Consider the following 16,775-nt stretch of genomic DNA (forward strand, 5'->3'; position numbering starts at 1 on the left):
TTTTTTTTTTTTTTTTTTTTTTTTTTTTTTTTTTAAGATCATAATTTGTACAAGAAATTGTGTTTTAGAGAGTTTGAAAGTTCGATTTCTAAAGCAATATCGTCAATATATAAAGAATCGAATTCGTTCGTTGAACAAGCTAGTTAAGAACCAAAGTGTCTGACGTACTATCCAGAGTTATTTTTATTTGAGAGAATATTTATTTTTATTTTTACTAGAGAAAAAACAACGTTATTTTTTATGTTTGGTGGGGAAAGTTTGTCGCACGATTGGCGTACCATAAATAATTAATGTCTAATTTTCTTTTTCTATTTAAACTAACGACTTAAAATGTTTTACTTTTTCTTCGGTTTACGAGATAGTGATAAAACCTAGTGGAAATTTGAAGAACTTTTACGTAAAAATTTAGTATTATTTATTTGTATTATTGCTAATATTTCATGGTAGAATAGTGTGATTAAAACTAAGATAAGCTCGATTGGATATAGAAAAATTATAGGGTATAAATGCAGTTACGTGATTGCTGTTAAGAAAGGAAATGTATTAAGAATCTCAAAACTTTTAGTGCATATTCGTGGTCATCGAACTAATTGATAGCTTGAAAGTTTTGATAAAATGTTTGCGTCCGTGTTATGTGGAGGCTATAATTAGAACGCTCGAATTTACCACCAGTTCGGTGTAAAAGAGGCTTGGCGGCTTAGACCAATCAGCATTGCTTACGATCGACACACCTCTGGCTCGTCCAATCGCCAAAGAAGGTTTGAAGTGCGGGAAATTTTCGCTCATTCGTAACTTCTAATGAATTCGTCTCAGAATTACCAGTCTGATATTATAATGGAATGGAATTTCGTTATTGTTATAATCTTTGATATACGCAACAACCATATTTTAAATACGTCTAATGCACTTTGAAACTAATAGTCTCGTATTTGAATGCAAATAAATATACAACTATAATAATGTGTAAAATACGCTTACAAAGCAATTTCATTCGCAGCGCTGTTGGTGGTGTCGCTTTCGTGAAGTGAAATCTTAGTGAATTCGATCGAATCAAATACAAGATAAGTTATTTTTACATCGCGATAAAATATTTAATGTATCAAAGCAAGGTCAGTTGATGTCGAATTTTTCAGAAAAATTTTAAATTCTTCGACGTAAATTCGTTGGGTATTGAAGAAATGTAAACTATTGGTTTTCTCTGTTTTTTTTTTGTCCTCCCGTTATACAGTTCAAAGTTTCTGCTTTTTGCTCGAAGTTTTACTTTTTGGACTGATCGCACTAAAATCTTGGCTACATTCCGAATACTAGTTGATTCAGTAATCGGTTAAAGACACGGTAAAAGAAAACAATAAAAATGAGCCTTGACAATGATCTCGTGCAGCAGGCTTAACTGAGACCATCTTAAATGTGATTCGTAATATGCAAGAAAAATAAAAAACTCAATCGCGTGAGTATATTTTTATCAAAGACTCTATAGATGTTCTCTTGTCAAATATTCATTTTCGGCTTATCGCTTTTTCTAAATACGATAAATACGAATTTCCAGTCCGATACATACTCAGTTCATAAATTAACTGTATTATATATAAGCATATATAATATAATCCGTATCTTGTAACATGTGCACCATAAATTAAATTTTTGAATAAATAATATTGTAAATTACTACTACGCTAAAAAAGATAATAAATATGAAAATATATAATAAAGCATAGCTAAGCATAAATGTACATATCTAAATAATTAAATACATTTTTTAAGCTTATTGAAATAAATTTGATAATCCGAGTTTCGGTTGATTTGAGAATCACTGGCTGGTACGCTACCTTGAGATACGTGTGCGTGTCATGTATAATATGTAGTTTGTTTAGTGTAGTAGTGTCATGGACAGGAACGGTATAAAAATGCGTGGCGGGGGTAACCGACCTGCAGAGTACTCTTTGACACGTGCTTGAAAACACCGGAGACATATTTTGCATAAACGACCAAGTTGAAACTGTTTTAATCGGTTCTGCTGTTGGCATAGTTCTATTTAATTCGTCCGTCGAATCTGTCACAATTCCTCCATGACTTTGAAAACAGTTGGATTCAAATTACCACCCCATTTTGGAAGAATGGTAGGATTCGAAAAACAAAATTGAGCTATAAGTATTTTTTGCTGTTTTTCTCCTTTCTTTTTTTTTTTTTTTCTTTGTTATAAATAACAAATAAAACAGGAAGACAAACGAACTTTTAAAATAAGCAAACTTTCTTTAAAGTAATTCTAGTATCAACGTAATCTTGTCTATAATATAGCATATTTTTATGTTCAAAAATTTTTATCAATTTAATTATCCGATTGAAAAAATGGATATTATTGAAAAAAAAAAAACAATCGGAGCTTATTTTAAAGATATTATGTGATAATTATTTTACGAAATTGGTAATAATAGATAATAGAAAATAATTTGCAGTAATAAGAAATACGTATACGAGTATATAAATATAAATATGTTATTGAAATTTTTATTGACATTTTTATTTCAATAATTTATTTACAATGAAATATTATTTTTGGTAATCGAGTTAGAAAATAAACTTTTCTAACATGTTTATAGTGTTATGTCTGTCAATAAATAAAGGTAGAATTAAGTAACAATTATTTTTATTGCAGGGTCTAAATGGACGGCTAGCATTTGCTATTGCTGCTGCTGCACTTGGATCATCGTTTCAACATGGGTATAACACTGGTGTCGTTAATGCACCTCAGCAGGTATTTCATAAGACACATTGTCAGCATTTTTAACGTACACAGTACACAGATACAAGCTTATTTTAACATCATTTTTATTTACGAATTATTAAATCAAACTGTTACTTATTCCAGGTAACTGGCTATTATAAGGTTGGCCAATAGTTAATATTTACGTCTTAATAATTAAATCGTTGCTTTGATAATATAACTAAAGTTACCCTAAATTCTTTCAATATTTTTTTATTCTTAACGTTATACAAACTTTATGTAAATAGGTAACATCATTAATTAGGCATTTGGTTACATAATACTTTTTTCAAGTTATCGTGAGTTTTGTATGTATCTATGTAATTTTTACATGTTAAATTCATTTTCATAAATTGCTCAATATCGAATACATATAACGGGTGAAATCGTAATTCCTGTGCTTTAACTGCGAATTAAATATTCAAATGCCTGCAAATAATTAAATCAGTGAATCAACCGATCGAATATATGTATACTAAATGGCAGATATAAGTGATAAAATAAGTTGGAACGGAAGAAAAGAATGATATAGCTATATGATATCGATGTATGTTTACAGCTCATCGAGGACTGGATCCGTGACCTGAAAATGAACCGTACTGGTCAACCAACAAAACAGTCAGAAGTAACGATGATATGGTCGATAGCGGTGTCAATATTCTGCGTAGGTGGAATGATCGGTGGTTCTATGGTGGGTTCGATTGCCGATCGTTTTGGTAGGAAGGGTGGTTTATTACTGAACAACATCCTGGTCCTCCTCACAGTAATTCTCGAGGGCTGCGCCAAATCAGCGGGAAGTTACGAGATGATAATCATCGGAAGATTTCTAATCGGTATCAATGCAGGATTAAATGCTGGTCTAGCGCCCATGTATTTATCTGAAATATCACCTATTCATCTACGTGGAGCCGTTGGTACGGTTTATCAGCTGGTTATCACTATGTCTATTCTGGTATCACAGATTCTTGGATTAGAACAAATTTTGGGTACGGGTGACCAATGGCCGCTTCTTTTATGTCTGACGATTGTTCCTGCAATCTTCCAAGTAATTACTCTGCCAATGTGCCCTGAAAGTCCGAAATATTTGTTACTGAGTAAAGGAAAGGATATGGAAGCTCAGAAAGGTATGTTTCAGTATATATTGAGAATTACCGTATCTTAATGTCATATATGGTTTTAAGATAGGAGATGTAAAATCCTCGTAATGATTTATGTCTTGCGATACGAAGTTGAGTCACATTTATCAATTATCCTTGTTAACCGAATTCTGCAATTGCATCTATATAAAATGTTTGTCGATAACGAAACGACTTTGTTGTTCGTAGCTTTGTCCTGGTTGCGTGGCACAATTGAAGTTCACGATGAAATGGGTGAAATGAAGGCGGAATATGAATCGGTTAAACTTGTGCCAAAGGTCACATTGAGGGAACTATTTATAAATCCTGCTCTTCGAATTCCATTGATAATTGCTCTTATGGTTATGTTCGCCCAACAATTGTCCGGTATAAATGCCGTGATGTTCTTTTCGACAAAGATCTTTACGATGGCACAGTTGGATAAAAATGCAGCTCAAAATGCAACAATGGGCGTCGGAGCAATGAATGTTCTTATGACTTTTATATCTTTGATACTCGTTGAACGAACTGGAAGAAAAACTTTAATGTTGATTGGGTTCACTGGAATGTTTATCGATACCGCCTTACTCTCGATTTGTCTTGCTTTCGCAGTGAGTATACTATCATGAATGAATTTAATACTATCATATCCATTTTTTCTTTAAAACTATTAGTGGTTATATTCATAACATACAAAACTTTTTCTTTTTTAGGATACATCTCGTACAGCAGCTTATTTCTCGATTGTATTAGTAATCATGTTTGTAGTCCTATTTGCGACTGGACCAGGTAGTATCCCTTGGTTTTTAGTGTCCGAATTGTTTAATCAATCTGCGAGACCTGCGGCGACGTCTGTTGCCATCGCTGTCAATTGGACAGCAAATTTTATCGTCAGTATTGGATTCCTACCATTACAAGAGGCACTAGGTGCTTATGTATTCATCATTTTCGCTGCATTACAAGCATTCTTTGTTTTCTTCATTTACAAGAAAGTACCAGAGACGAAGAACAAAACGATGGAGGAGATTAGTAGCATGTTTCGACAAATATCGTACCAGTAAGAATTCCTATATTGCTATTGCGCTTAAGAAATAATTACAATACTTATTTTTAAAGGAACGTTTGCAGAGATGAATGAATCGAACGTAGATGCGAATTTCTTTAAAGAATTCGTGACTTGACTATAACGAATACATCCATGTTTAATATGTATAACGTCACTGCGTTTTCATAAACATTATCTACACAGATTGTTTAATGAAACATTAACACGAAAAAATGTGCTTTTACTTTGTAACAAATCAAAAGAATATAGAAAGCGAGAAATTTATTTTAATTTCATATATAGTCTAGACGTTGTCAAGTCGCGTATATTTTTTAAGAAATTTGACTTTGAATTAAGCTTAAATTTAGTTCCTATTATTACCGGCACAATGAACTTATAGCGACATACGAGAAAATAGTATCAGATCATAAACAAGGAAGCTCGGTATTAATCTTAACAAATTTGCTCGTTTCTTTTTAATTTTCTGTTTTTCTCTTTGTAGACAAACATCGAACGAAATTAATAATAAGGTTTTAAGGAATTAAACGAATTTAGTTTTAGGGAATTAAATGAAGCTCAACCATAAAGGGACAAATATTTTATTTATAAAATATATTTTTATGAAAAATTGAAAAGCACTATATAAAAGAAGAAATTAATGTTAAAATGATGTATAAACGGAGAAAATATTTTAATTTGCAGTTCCTTAAGTATGATTGAGAACATTAGACGACAAATATTCATTTTTACACTTACTAAGACGTTAATTTACTTTCAAAAAGAGTGAAGATACGATATTATTTAATTATATTGATACTAAATATTATTACTCTAGTCATAAAACGATACGATATTGTTGCATTGAAATAACCTTTGGAAAATTGTACTAAAATTAATATACACGATACGTCAAAGAAGAACTATATTTTTAATAGAGATTTAATTCAACATAAGTTATATATGAAGTTTTCAAAAATTTTTAATCAAAATTCGTTTCACATTAAAGTTTTCTAAAGTATTTATAAATGTCAATATATACCTGATATGAGACAAATGTAACGTGAAACTGTTGGAACTTGTAAGAATCGTTCTCGAAGAAATGTACTACTGTAAATTGTATATTTGAAAAATTTTGTCAATTTTGTTCGTTGCATGTTTACATTTATATAAACTTTTCTGAATTCTGTTGTACATGTTACAAGAAATAGCAATTTTATTAAAATGAGGGAAAGTCAAAGTACTGTTACATTTATACATAAAAATATACGTAGGATAGTATCATATAGCGTAAAAAAGAATAATATTTATGCATGCATGTAACTAGTGAATGTTTAAATCTGTATATCATTATTATTATATTTATTAGATATTTAATTAATATGAATGATAACCAAAAATCATGTTGAAATATCGTATATGTAACTTAGAAAAATTAGGTAACGTTCCGCTGTAAATCATAAATCAACAGTATAATTTCTTATCAAGTACATCCTTAAATCCAAATAATACTCAAACGTAGCTATATTTTAATGCTAAATTTATCTGAATACCCGTATTTTCACGGTGTGCCAGTGAATACTACAAACAAATATATTCAATAATCATTAGTGATTTTTTATTTGCAGATGGTTAAACGCGTAGAAACTCTGTAAGTGAAACGAAAATTGTTGTAAGATATAACTTTAGATCACACTGGACTTATATCTAAATCTAACATATCAGTTAGATAAGTAATACTTTTAAAAATAGTTTAGCTTACAAAGATTCGCGCGGAACAAAAAATGTCGAAAATGAATAATTTTATATTTTGAGCATATTTTGTAGGTATATTTAATAAATTATATTTATAACGTTGTTATGTAATATATAAGTTCGCGAAATACTGGGTTACATCAGTTTAACAAATAAAATAACAAACAATTAGAACAAAGTAATAATTTCAATAATTGTAAGATAAACAAAAAGTTATTAGATATTTAGGTACTAAATCACTTGGTAACTGCAAGGCACACCGACATGCTACACTATAGTTGATTGCAAGTAGACATAATAATGATGTATACAACAGCGGAAAATGATTTTTGTTTACTAAATATACCTAAAAATCTAGTTTGTTTAACTTGAAAATTTTATCGAAATATTTCAGTGTCAGAGGCTTGGGTAAATAACAAGAAGCCTATTTTATCATTTATAACATACAAATTTAAAGATTTTGTTATAACGTGTAGATCCTTCAGGATTCGACTAACATTCATAAACGTCAATTAAGTACAAAAAAAAAAATAAAATACGTAAACATAAATATATAAATTTAAAAGCGTAATAACTCTTCGCTTAGTTGACGTATATGAATTATGTTTTTAGTATATTTAAAAATAAATTTATAACAGGCAATAAATTATCCATGTATATTTAATATTTAAACTCAAAACTTCTATATTAAAGTTTTACATGTATGTTTAGCGTTATAAAAACACCGAATTACATGAAAAATAAGTATAACGCAACATGTTTGTAATTAAGTCTCGAATTTTTATTCATCAGTTATATCATGTAAGTTTTTGCGGTACAATTATAGCATTTAGTGTTAGCTTCTTCTTTTATACGTAAAACTTGTATCAATTATTTTTATTTCCTTTTTTTGTTCTTTTTGTTTCTTTTTTTTTTTGTAAAGAATTGATACAATATAACTGTAAGATGTAACAGAATAATTCGTAAATATTGCGCGATATTGTTACTATTATTTAGGCACACATTAGAAATCCATCCCTTCGCCAAATCATGATAATTATTTAAAACATCTCTACATCATATCATCAGCTCCACGATTTATTATAAAACATTAAAAAAACATGTAACGCATTATAGACTGTAACTTTTGATGCCAATATACAAATAATCGTAATAAAAATTTTATGTGACATTACTGATTATGGAGTACGGATTAATTAATCATAATTGAACATTTATAATTGAACATATTAATCATTTATAGGTCAAATGAACCCGAATAAAAGGCGATCAAATTTATAGATCTGGGCATATCAATTATGATACATATTTTTAGATACTTGACGCCAAAATATAGTTCAACGAAGATTTTTAAAAGTAAATTTATTTTTTTCTAAATTTATCGATTACGAAGCTGCGGTTCATATATGTAACTTTTTCTGCTTCATTATACGTGCATCATCATATATGCATACACAATACGAAAATAAATATTCAAAAATAAATAGTTTTCAATGACGCATCTCTACATTATCGAAAATTTTCTAAAATTATCGCGTAATTGGCAAAGCTGATGCCAAATAATTTAATAGAAAATAGTATTGCCATTAAATGTTATTACGATACGAAAAGTTTTTTCATTTTATTAAATGTTCAAAACTTTCGAAACTATTCTTATTCATAAAAAAGAAAATAATATATTAAAAAGTAACTTTGTATTAAAGTTCTAGTGAGGGATTCAGTAACGACATAAATTATTGTATCGTTGTTATTATATTATGAACTGGAAAAGAAAAGGTACAAGTGCGATATATTAATTATAATAAAATGACGAAAAACGACTAAATAGAACAAATTCATAAATTAAGTAAAATTTATGTAATTGCAATTAAATCTATTAAGTTACACATAATTATCATGCGAAATTAGAAGAAGCTTTAATTTTATTATCATTTTACTGTTGCTCGCTATACTTACATATATTTTCAACTGTTGAAACGTGGAAAACACCGGTACATTTTTCAAGTATATACAGTACTGTATGAAAAGACGCAGCGATATTTACAGCGCATGCGCTTATTTTCATTATCACGAGTAAGTTGCATCGAATATACACGAGACTAAAGAACGAAAAGTGAGGCTTGCATCGTCTGTGCTTGCATTCATTGACACTTGTCGATGCCGAAGTGTCTGATCGATGGAAAAAGTAAATGGAACGACAAGGTTCGTACGTGCTACCGCGAGATGTCGGCAGTTTAGGATGCTACGAGGCAGAGAAACGCCGCGCGCGGCTCGCATCGTTCGTCAGAGTAAACACACAAGTACGATCTTGGACGACAAGCACCTCGTGCGCTGCCACTGGCAGATACTTGGTAACGACTGTATTCAAACACAAAAAAATTGAGAAACGACATCTTTTAAAACGAAGTGTTTGCAAAGTTAATCGTGTAAGGTATCGGTGAAGGGTGATGATATGTGACGGGGGTAGAGAGCGGCGGTGAAGGCATCGTCGGTGAAGGTATTGTCAAGACGCTTAATGTGCGCGGTGCGGGCGCGTGGTACGCTCGAGGCGGCCACAAATGAAGAAGTGGGAAGCCACGGCGAGGGTGGTAGAGAGGGAAGATGTCGAGTGGCTCGGCCTCGAAACTCGTGAACGGTGAGAATAAGAAGAAGAACGTTCACGGGTACGAGTACGGGAACAGGAAAGAAAACGAGAGCGGCGCTGCTGGCAGCACTGGCTCTTCCATAGTTGTTCTTACTGGTGATACTAGTAACGCTACTACTATTGTTACTGTTGCTGGTGCTGGTGCTGTTGTTGGTGCTGGTACTACTGCTTCTAGTACTACTAGTGAGAGCGGTAGTGGTAGTGGCTGTGGTAATGGTGGTAGTGGTTGTTTCACCAGTAGTGATAACGGTGACAGTGGTAGTAATAGCGGTGTCTGTGTTACCGGCTTGACCGCCGAGGGCGTCGTCGGCGTGGAGTTTTGTGACGTTAATTCCGATCTCAAGACACCAGAAAATCACGAAGATATACGCGATGAAAGAGATGTGAATCTGAGAACGGAATACAACGAAACTGAAATCCAAGAGCCGTACACGGGAACGTGTATCGAGACGCCAATCGTCAATCTCACCACCACTACCACTACCACCACTACCACCACCACCACCATCACCATCATTGAGCACGACGATCGAACAACTACGACCGTTTCTGCTCCTTGTTACGAAGAAGACGAGGAAGAAGATAACGAGGAGGACGACGACAACATGGTCGCGGCGATGAACGAACACTTGTCTACCACGTCGGCGACTAGCGGCGTTCGAAGTAACACGGTCTCGACGACCAGTACCACTGTTAATTCTGTTGTAAATCAGAATAACAGTTGCTCTCACAATGAATTTCAAAATGTTGACGAGGATGGTAAACCAGCCGCTGGTATACTCAGTTTTCCCTGTGATTTCGATCACATGTACGCCAGCATGACAGACAGCGGAGCTCCGGCAGCAGCCACTGCTACCTCTGCTCTTGGTGTCAGTCCTCTTCGAGGTAATGAACCACGTCAAAACGATCTCACAGAAGTCAAACATCTCAAGGAACTTTTGCTTCTTCATCTCGATTTGATTCAACAACAGTCCGAACAAATCGTCACCAAGGATAAACTCTTAGCAGCTCTCCGACAGGAAAACGAAACGGTACTTTCCTTCACTTTACGTGATCTCGCATTTGAGTGCTTCTTTATTTTTTAGTTTTTTATTAACTTAGTGCGTGAAATTTGTGTTTGTTGAACTCATTCCAAAATACCCGCGTTTATACCCGTGTGTCAGTATCTTCGCCCTTCCCTTTCTTTCAACTCTGTTTTCCCGGTTCTTATTCCTCTTTCTTTCATTGGTCAGTCGAACGTGAAGGTCAGGCGGTAACATTACCGCATGATGGCGCTGCTTTGTATAGAACTGTAACTTCGAAATAACGAGCACGTTATAGCTTCTGCTCAATTCTCGCGCGCAATCTGCCTTGGCAGTGACGGTACTATAGAAAATGGAAGATCTTTGAGAAAACGGATTTTTGAGAAAGAAATTAATGAAGTTTCGCGATACTGTCGTCAATAATATCGCTGTCGGTACTATTTTATGTTATCTACGTATATATGTGCTCATTTATAAAAATGATAATACCTGGAATTCGGGAAGAAACCAAATCTCGACCGACCTATCGTTTGTTGACAGTAAATAAAGTTGTTTAAATAAGTACTGCATAATCTATTTGATTGTATATTTTAGAGTAATTATATCTGTGAATAGAAAAATCGAAATAATAATAAATTTTTATCTTCTTGTGTGCTTAAATTTTTATATTTAATCGTAATTATATTTTCAGAACAATACGCGCAATATTTGTTGTTTATCGTTGTTAGTTCTTAAATAATAAATCTTAATTTTATATATTCATTGATTGATTAATTGATTAAATGCTTAAATTTATATTTATATAACTTCAATAAAATAAAATCATATAATTTTCATCAATAGAAATGTTGTTAAGTTACATATATATAATTATCTGTGTAGAAAAATTTGTCAAAGTTAGTGTTGGAAGAAATTGATTAATAAGTGTGTATTTATGTTATAGCTTAAACTGCGATTGGAGCGTATGGACAGGCGTGTAAATTTACAAAAACACAGGTCGGAGAATAATGAAAATTCCATTGCATCAGAACACATAGGAGCGTGTTCCCCTCCAAATATTAATTCTGTGAATGTGCCATCAACTAGTGAACTTCACAGGAATATTCAATCTGAGAATAATAATTCTCAGTACAATGAAAGCTTTAAGATACGTTTAAATACTAGTGGTGGTATTACTACTGTCAAACAGGAACCAAATGATAATCAAAGTAAGCATGAGACAAAAATAGAAGCTGGTAACGATATTAGATTAGACTGGGAAGAAAAGAAGAAGAGGAGAACAGATCCAGCATCATTATCCAGTGGAAGTAAAAGGAAAAGAGGTGTTTCATGTTCATCTACAATTAGTAATGACACATCCTCTACAGTACAAGATAAAACATTAGCTCAAGAAAGCAATAGGAAAGGTGATAGAAAAGGAAAGCCATTAACAAAGAAAGAATCCTTCCTTACTACAGAGGAACATTATTATACAGCTGTTGGGGATTCCAATTATACATTAAGTTTAAAAGAACCTAATTCAGTAGAAAGTGATACCTCATTAGAAGTTCCAAATTGGAGGGTAAAAATATATACAAGCTGTTATACAATGGAAGGAACTGAGAATCTGGATGACGAAATTTTTAACAAAAGACATTTAAAATTAGAAAATGATGAAAGGAGGAGGAAAAGATGGGATGTACAAAGGATAAGGTTTGTATTTTGTTGTTAAATTAACAAAAAAAAGAAGCATTACTATATTTTATTATTTTTTTATCATTTTAGAGTATTTAATTATTTTAATCAAATTTAAATGACAATTGATTATCATGCAAATTTTGATACCTAAAGCTAATTTTTATTTTTAGAGAACAGAGACACATTGAAAAATTGAAACAAAGACAAGAAAGACAAAATCATCAAGCAACTTGTTACAATACAAATCACACTGGACCTTGTCCATCTGCTGTTGAAGAAGAAGCTGTATCATCTTTATGGCCTGATGTAGAACAAATACAAAGTCTTCAAGTGGATCCCCAGTTACCTGTTACTGCATTTGGTGCTCCTATTCCTAGTTTTACTCCAAGGTAAATAAAAACGTATTAATAATTATATTTATATTAATTTATATTCATTATATCTTTGATTTTATAATTACAGTGAATTTTCTTTACCTTGGTCAAATGTATCACGATCGAACAGTCGACGTCCAAAACGATCAACAGGTAGAAGAAAATCTACTAGAAGATAAACTTTTAAAACAGTGGACAGGACTATTTTTGTCTTATAATTTTTAATCTTTGTTATAGATATGCTCCCTCATACTTCCGCTTTTTTCTCTTTTCTAAAATCATATTCTTTTTATTACATGAAATAGGAGCACCAAAGATATTTTTATTACGTTTTTTAAAACAAAATTCAGGAAAGATGACTATACTTGACAGGAGTAATGGTACAACTATATTGTCATAATTTTATAGAATCGTTATTCATTTATTCGATTTTTAATTGATATTTATTACATAGACTTATGAAATCTCATTCGGGATTGTACAAATTACAACAATCGACGTAAATGTTCACATCAAATGTATTTTTTTGCAATTAATTGGATAAAATGTAAATTTCATTGAACATATGGAAGGTTAAGTATGTTAAAGATATATATCCAAGATAATCTATTGCAAAACTAATGTTATGTACAAGTAAATAATACATTATTTCAAATTCTTCGTAACCCCTTTTCTTTAATTTTGAGTAAGATATTAATTGGAATCAACAAATGTATTGTGTCATTATAACAAAAAGGATCAAGATGCATATATTTATTATATGGCACATTTATTATTATGATTTAGAATGTTCTTAAATGGTGGAAACAATTAGTATGTAAACTAAATATTACAGTTAAAAAGATTAGGCCTTTATTAGATCGAATTTGACAAATTTCTGTAATGTTATTTGATCTGACAGAAAAAGTTTGAAGTTAGTATAAAAGTATATAAAATTTCTAATTATAAAAATATATTAAAATTGCAAGTGTATTTGTTCCATTATCATTTTTAATTTATTTCAGTACATAACATTTACATTTAGCAAATTATTTCATATCTATTTCATCCCCTGTGGACCATTCTTACAGTTTAATAAACATAAAGCGCACGATTATTTATAAAAAGTTATAAATGTAAACATTGTCTTCCAAAAATATTAAATATCCATAAAACAGTTTTGTATAAAAATTTCGAGATTGTAAAAGTACCATGATTCACTTAGCATATTTCATTGCGTAAAAGATCATGTCCAAACGTTAAGCGACTTGATGAATTGTAAACTTCATTTTATTTTAGATTTAGTACAAAAATTAAAATTACAAATTCATTACCACAAATAATTTAAAAATGAAAATACAATAGCATTGCGCGTTGTATTAATTTAAGATATTATTTCTTATGTATCTACAACTTAATTTCAGAACAGTTTTATATTCTGAATAGAAATTAATGAATTGTGTGGCAAATTTGTATAATATAGCGATGATTATCGTAGAGATAAATATTAAAAGAATATACAAAATAACTGGCAACGTATGTTTGTGTGTGTGTGTGTGTGTGTGTGTATACACACACACACGTACGCATTTACATACATTCATATTGTAAAATTATTTATAAATTATTTGTGTAACTTTATTTGTTGTAATAGGTACTGTAAAAGGAAAGGGGTTACGACGTTCAGTTGAAAATATTAAAATTAAATAAACTTTTATAATAACTTTTTATTCAGTTTTAACATCAATTACTAAACAATTATAAATTATTCATTAACATTTATTATCAGTTACTGAAAATATGTTTCTTTTTTTATGTTTTCTTTGTGTTTTCTATTCCATTTATTTTTTCTTTCAAAATTCCATTGTTGCATTTAATTGCAATTCTTAAAAAAACTGTTCAGTAAAATGTACTAATTTTTTATTCATGTACATTTAATTGTATTATTCTATTTTATCATACATGACAAGTGACGAGGTACTCGATTCAACCGTCCATGAGAGATGTCAGCATTTCATAAATCGAGATGCTCGACGTTAAAATACGGTGAATATAGTGATTATAACTTGTAAATAAAAAAGAACATCTTTCCAATTAAACGTAAGTTTTCGTTCACTATTTTATTTATAGTAGTGCATACTACTGACGAATAGATATTAAACGATCATATTTTGTTTACAGTAAACAGAATAAACACGTGTAGCATCTTTAGGTATTTTAAGACATAGCATATAATTATTTACGTTGTTCTCGTTAATTCGATTTTATGTGTTGGAAATATTTTCGATTATACCAAAGACGTAAAATAATGTTATAATCTTTTCTTTTTTTTTTTTTTCAATTAATCTATTGAAATATAAATATGTGTATTATATTTTGATACACACAAAATTTGATAATTTGTAAATGTTCCTTGAAATTTTTATAATTACTATTTGAAACAACATAAATCTTTTTATATTTAACATTATTTAAACTGTTTAAAGTATAATTATGAATATATAATTAAATGTTGAATATATCCCTCTTGTTAAGTTTTAAAATTACATAAACTGTTTTGGAATTACGTGATATCGTTGTAACTTTCGAATTAACGAGATTGTGACAGTCTACGTCATTGTACATGTGTATATGTATATATGTTTACAATATTTTGTGTGTGTATATATGTATATGTACAATATAACGCACGCATGCAAGTATAAAAATGTATATGATTTTAACTGGATTTATGTATATATAGGGTGGTTCATTTGTTTTGATCATACTAAATATTTACGTCGTTTCTAATGACAGAGATGTATAAAAAGAAGTTGTTTAGTTCAACGTAATAATTTTTCAAGGTTGCAGTTTTCTATGACTATAGTCTTTGAACTAATTAAATTTGATTTATATGCAGTATTTTCTAAGAATGAAAAATCATAATGAGTTAAATTAACCAAAGTATGCTATAATTTTTAGTTTTGCACTACATGTTTTTACAATTTCATTACGACGTGTAATCTGTAAAATTAAAAAATTCGGAAATTTTTATAAACTGTGATCTTAGAAGTTTTATTGTGATGACAAATATTTCTCCTTTGAACTAGACAACTTTTTCCATTTACAATTTTTTATTTTTTTATGGTATTAAGTTATCAAAATAAATGAATCATTTATGTAAGGGCATGAGTGAGTGTATGCGTGTTTTGCAAAATATATTTATTATATTGTGTACTATATATAAATATTATATATTATAGTACACACATTATTGCTCTGCATACAGGTCGTTCCGTAAGTAGTGGATCATTTTTTAAGAATGTAAAGTTCTATTTGTAATATATAATATTAACGATATAATTTCGGTCGAATATTTTGACTATCATAGAGATAAAAAAACATTTACATTCCGAATGTATTTCAATCGTATATATCATTATGCGAATTTGTTTACCTCTAAATAAAATAAAAAATAAAAATAAATAATTTGTAAAGTAGTAAATATAAGGAAAGCAAAAAGTCAGGCGGGGTAAACGATCCATTAGGAACTTATGAAATGACCTGTATCTAATAGAAATTATAATTTAGAGATAAGAAATGTCAAATAAATAAAATTATTTCGTACAAAAATATCTTGATAAATGCTAAAGATTAATTGTCCTACAAGTAGATCAAAATTCTCAATAAATATCAGATGGCGCGTTGTGATGTACAATTTGTATACAAAGCAAGAAAGTTCCATTACAACACAATAGTGATTCATAATTTTGTAATCGGATATAGCGAAATTTTTTTTTCAAATCAGAAAAATAATATTAGAAACACTTTCGGTGCACAATAGATGGTCCTGATTCATCATACTCTTGTTTCGAGATCCACATTTGCTGAAAGGTGCTTAAGCTGGCCAAGATTGAACCACCGATCCAGACAGAGTATTTCCTTTCCGGAGGCGCGATTATCTTGATCTTCATCGTGGACGGAGCCAGTGCCGTTATTTCCTTTTGCATCCTGTCCGCGATACCTGGATACATGGTAGTACCGCCTGATAGAACCGAATTCGCATACAAATCCTTACGAATATCGACATCACATTTCATAATTGAATTATAAGTTGTTTCATGTATTCCACACGACTCCATGCCCAGGAAACTTGGCTGAAACATTGCTTCTGGACATCGAAAACGTTCGTTTCCGATAGTGATCACCTAAAATCAATGTTAATTAATTTGCTAATTTAAATAGATAATTTGAATACGTTTAATTTCAAAATATCTCGATTTTAAGCCATTTATTCATTCTTAAATAAATATAAATTAGTTAAAAAATCATGCACGATATAGCTAGAATTACCTACCTGACCGTCTGGTAATTCATAGCTTTTTTCCAGGGCACTTGAACCAGCAGCCGTAGCCATCTCCTGCTGA

At 30.8% G+C, this 16,775-nt stretch overlaps 3 protein-coding genes across 8 annotated transcripts in view; 2 read left to right on the forward strand and 1 right to left on the reverse strand.

Annotated features, from left to right (window-relative positions):
• LOC108546890 (solute carrier family 2, facilitated glucose transporter member 1) overlaps positions 1 to 5,530 on the forward strand; it is an 18,007-nt gene extending 12,477 nt beyond the window's left edge. For 4 of the 5 annotated variants that reach the window (XM_017899177.1, XM_017899180.1, XM_017899179.1 and 1 more), the window contains 4 exons: positions 2,654 to 2,752; positions 3,321 to 3,885; positions 4,087 to 4,487; positions 4,590 to 5,530. In XM_017899177.1, coding sequence (XP_017754666.1) covers positions 2,654 to 2,752; positions 3,321 to 3,885; positions 4,087 to 4,487; positions 4,590 to 4,937 — 1,413 coding nt within the window. In that variant the 3' untranslated portion in view covers positions 4,938 to 5,530. Of the gene's footprint in view, positions 1 to 1,866; positions 2,118 to 2,653; positions 2,753 to 3,320; positions 3,886 to 4,086; positions 4,488 to 4,589 lie in introns of those variants that run through there. The other variant, XM_017899181.1, reaches the window with a different exon arrangement.
• Positions 5,531 to 8,883: 3,353 nt separating this feature from the next.
• Positions 8,884 to 12,696, forward strand: LOC108546853 (male-specific lethal 1 homolog). The gene is made up of 4 exons (XM_017899125.1): positions 8,884 to 10,348; positions 11,283 to 12,031; positions 12,187 to 12,405; positions 12,479 to 12,696. Exons 1-4 carry the CDS (start codon positions 9,275 to 9,277, stop codon positions 12,567 to 12,569), a joined length of 2,133 nt encoding a protein of 710 aa, XP_017754614.1. The 5' UTR covers positions 8,884 to 9,274; the 3' UTR covers positions 12,570 to 12,696.
• A 3,470-nt stretch (positions 12,697 to 16,166) lies between these two features.
• LOC108546861 (actin, clone 403) overlaps positions 16,167 to 16,775 on the reverse strand; it is a 2,768-nt gene continuing 2,159 nt past the window's right edge. The window contains exons 4-5 of one of the 2 annotated variants that reach the window (XM_017899141.1): positions 16,706 to 16,775; positions 16,167 to 16,556 (exon numbers count right to left, since the gene is read on the reverse strand). In XM_017899141.1, coding sequence (XP_017754630.1) covers positions 16,167 to 16,556; positions 16,706 to 16,775 — 460 coding nt within the window. The remainder of the gene's footprint in view (positions 16,557 to 16,705) is intronic. The other variant, XM_017899142.1, reaches the window with a different exon arrangement.

This window comes from Eufriesea mexicana, unplaced genomic scaffold, assembly GCF_001483705.2.
Source record: "Eufriesea mexicana isolate 0111107269 unplaced genomic scaffold, ASM148370v2 scaffold793, whole genome shotgun sequence".
NCBI classification, from domain to species: domain Eukaryota; kingdom Metazoa; phylum Arthropoda; class Insecta; order Hymenoptera; family Apidae; genus Eufriesea; species Eufriesea mexicana.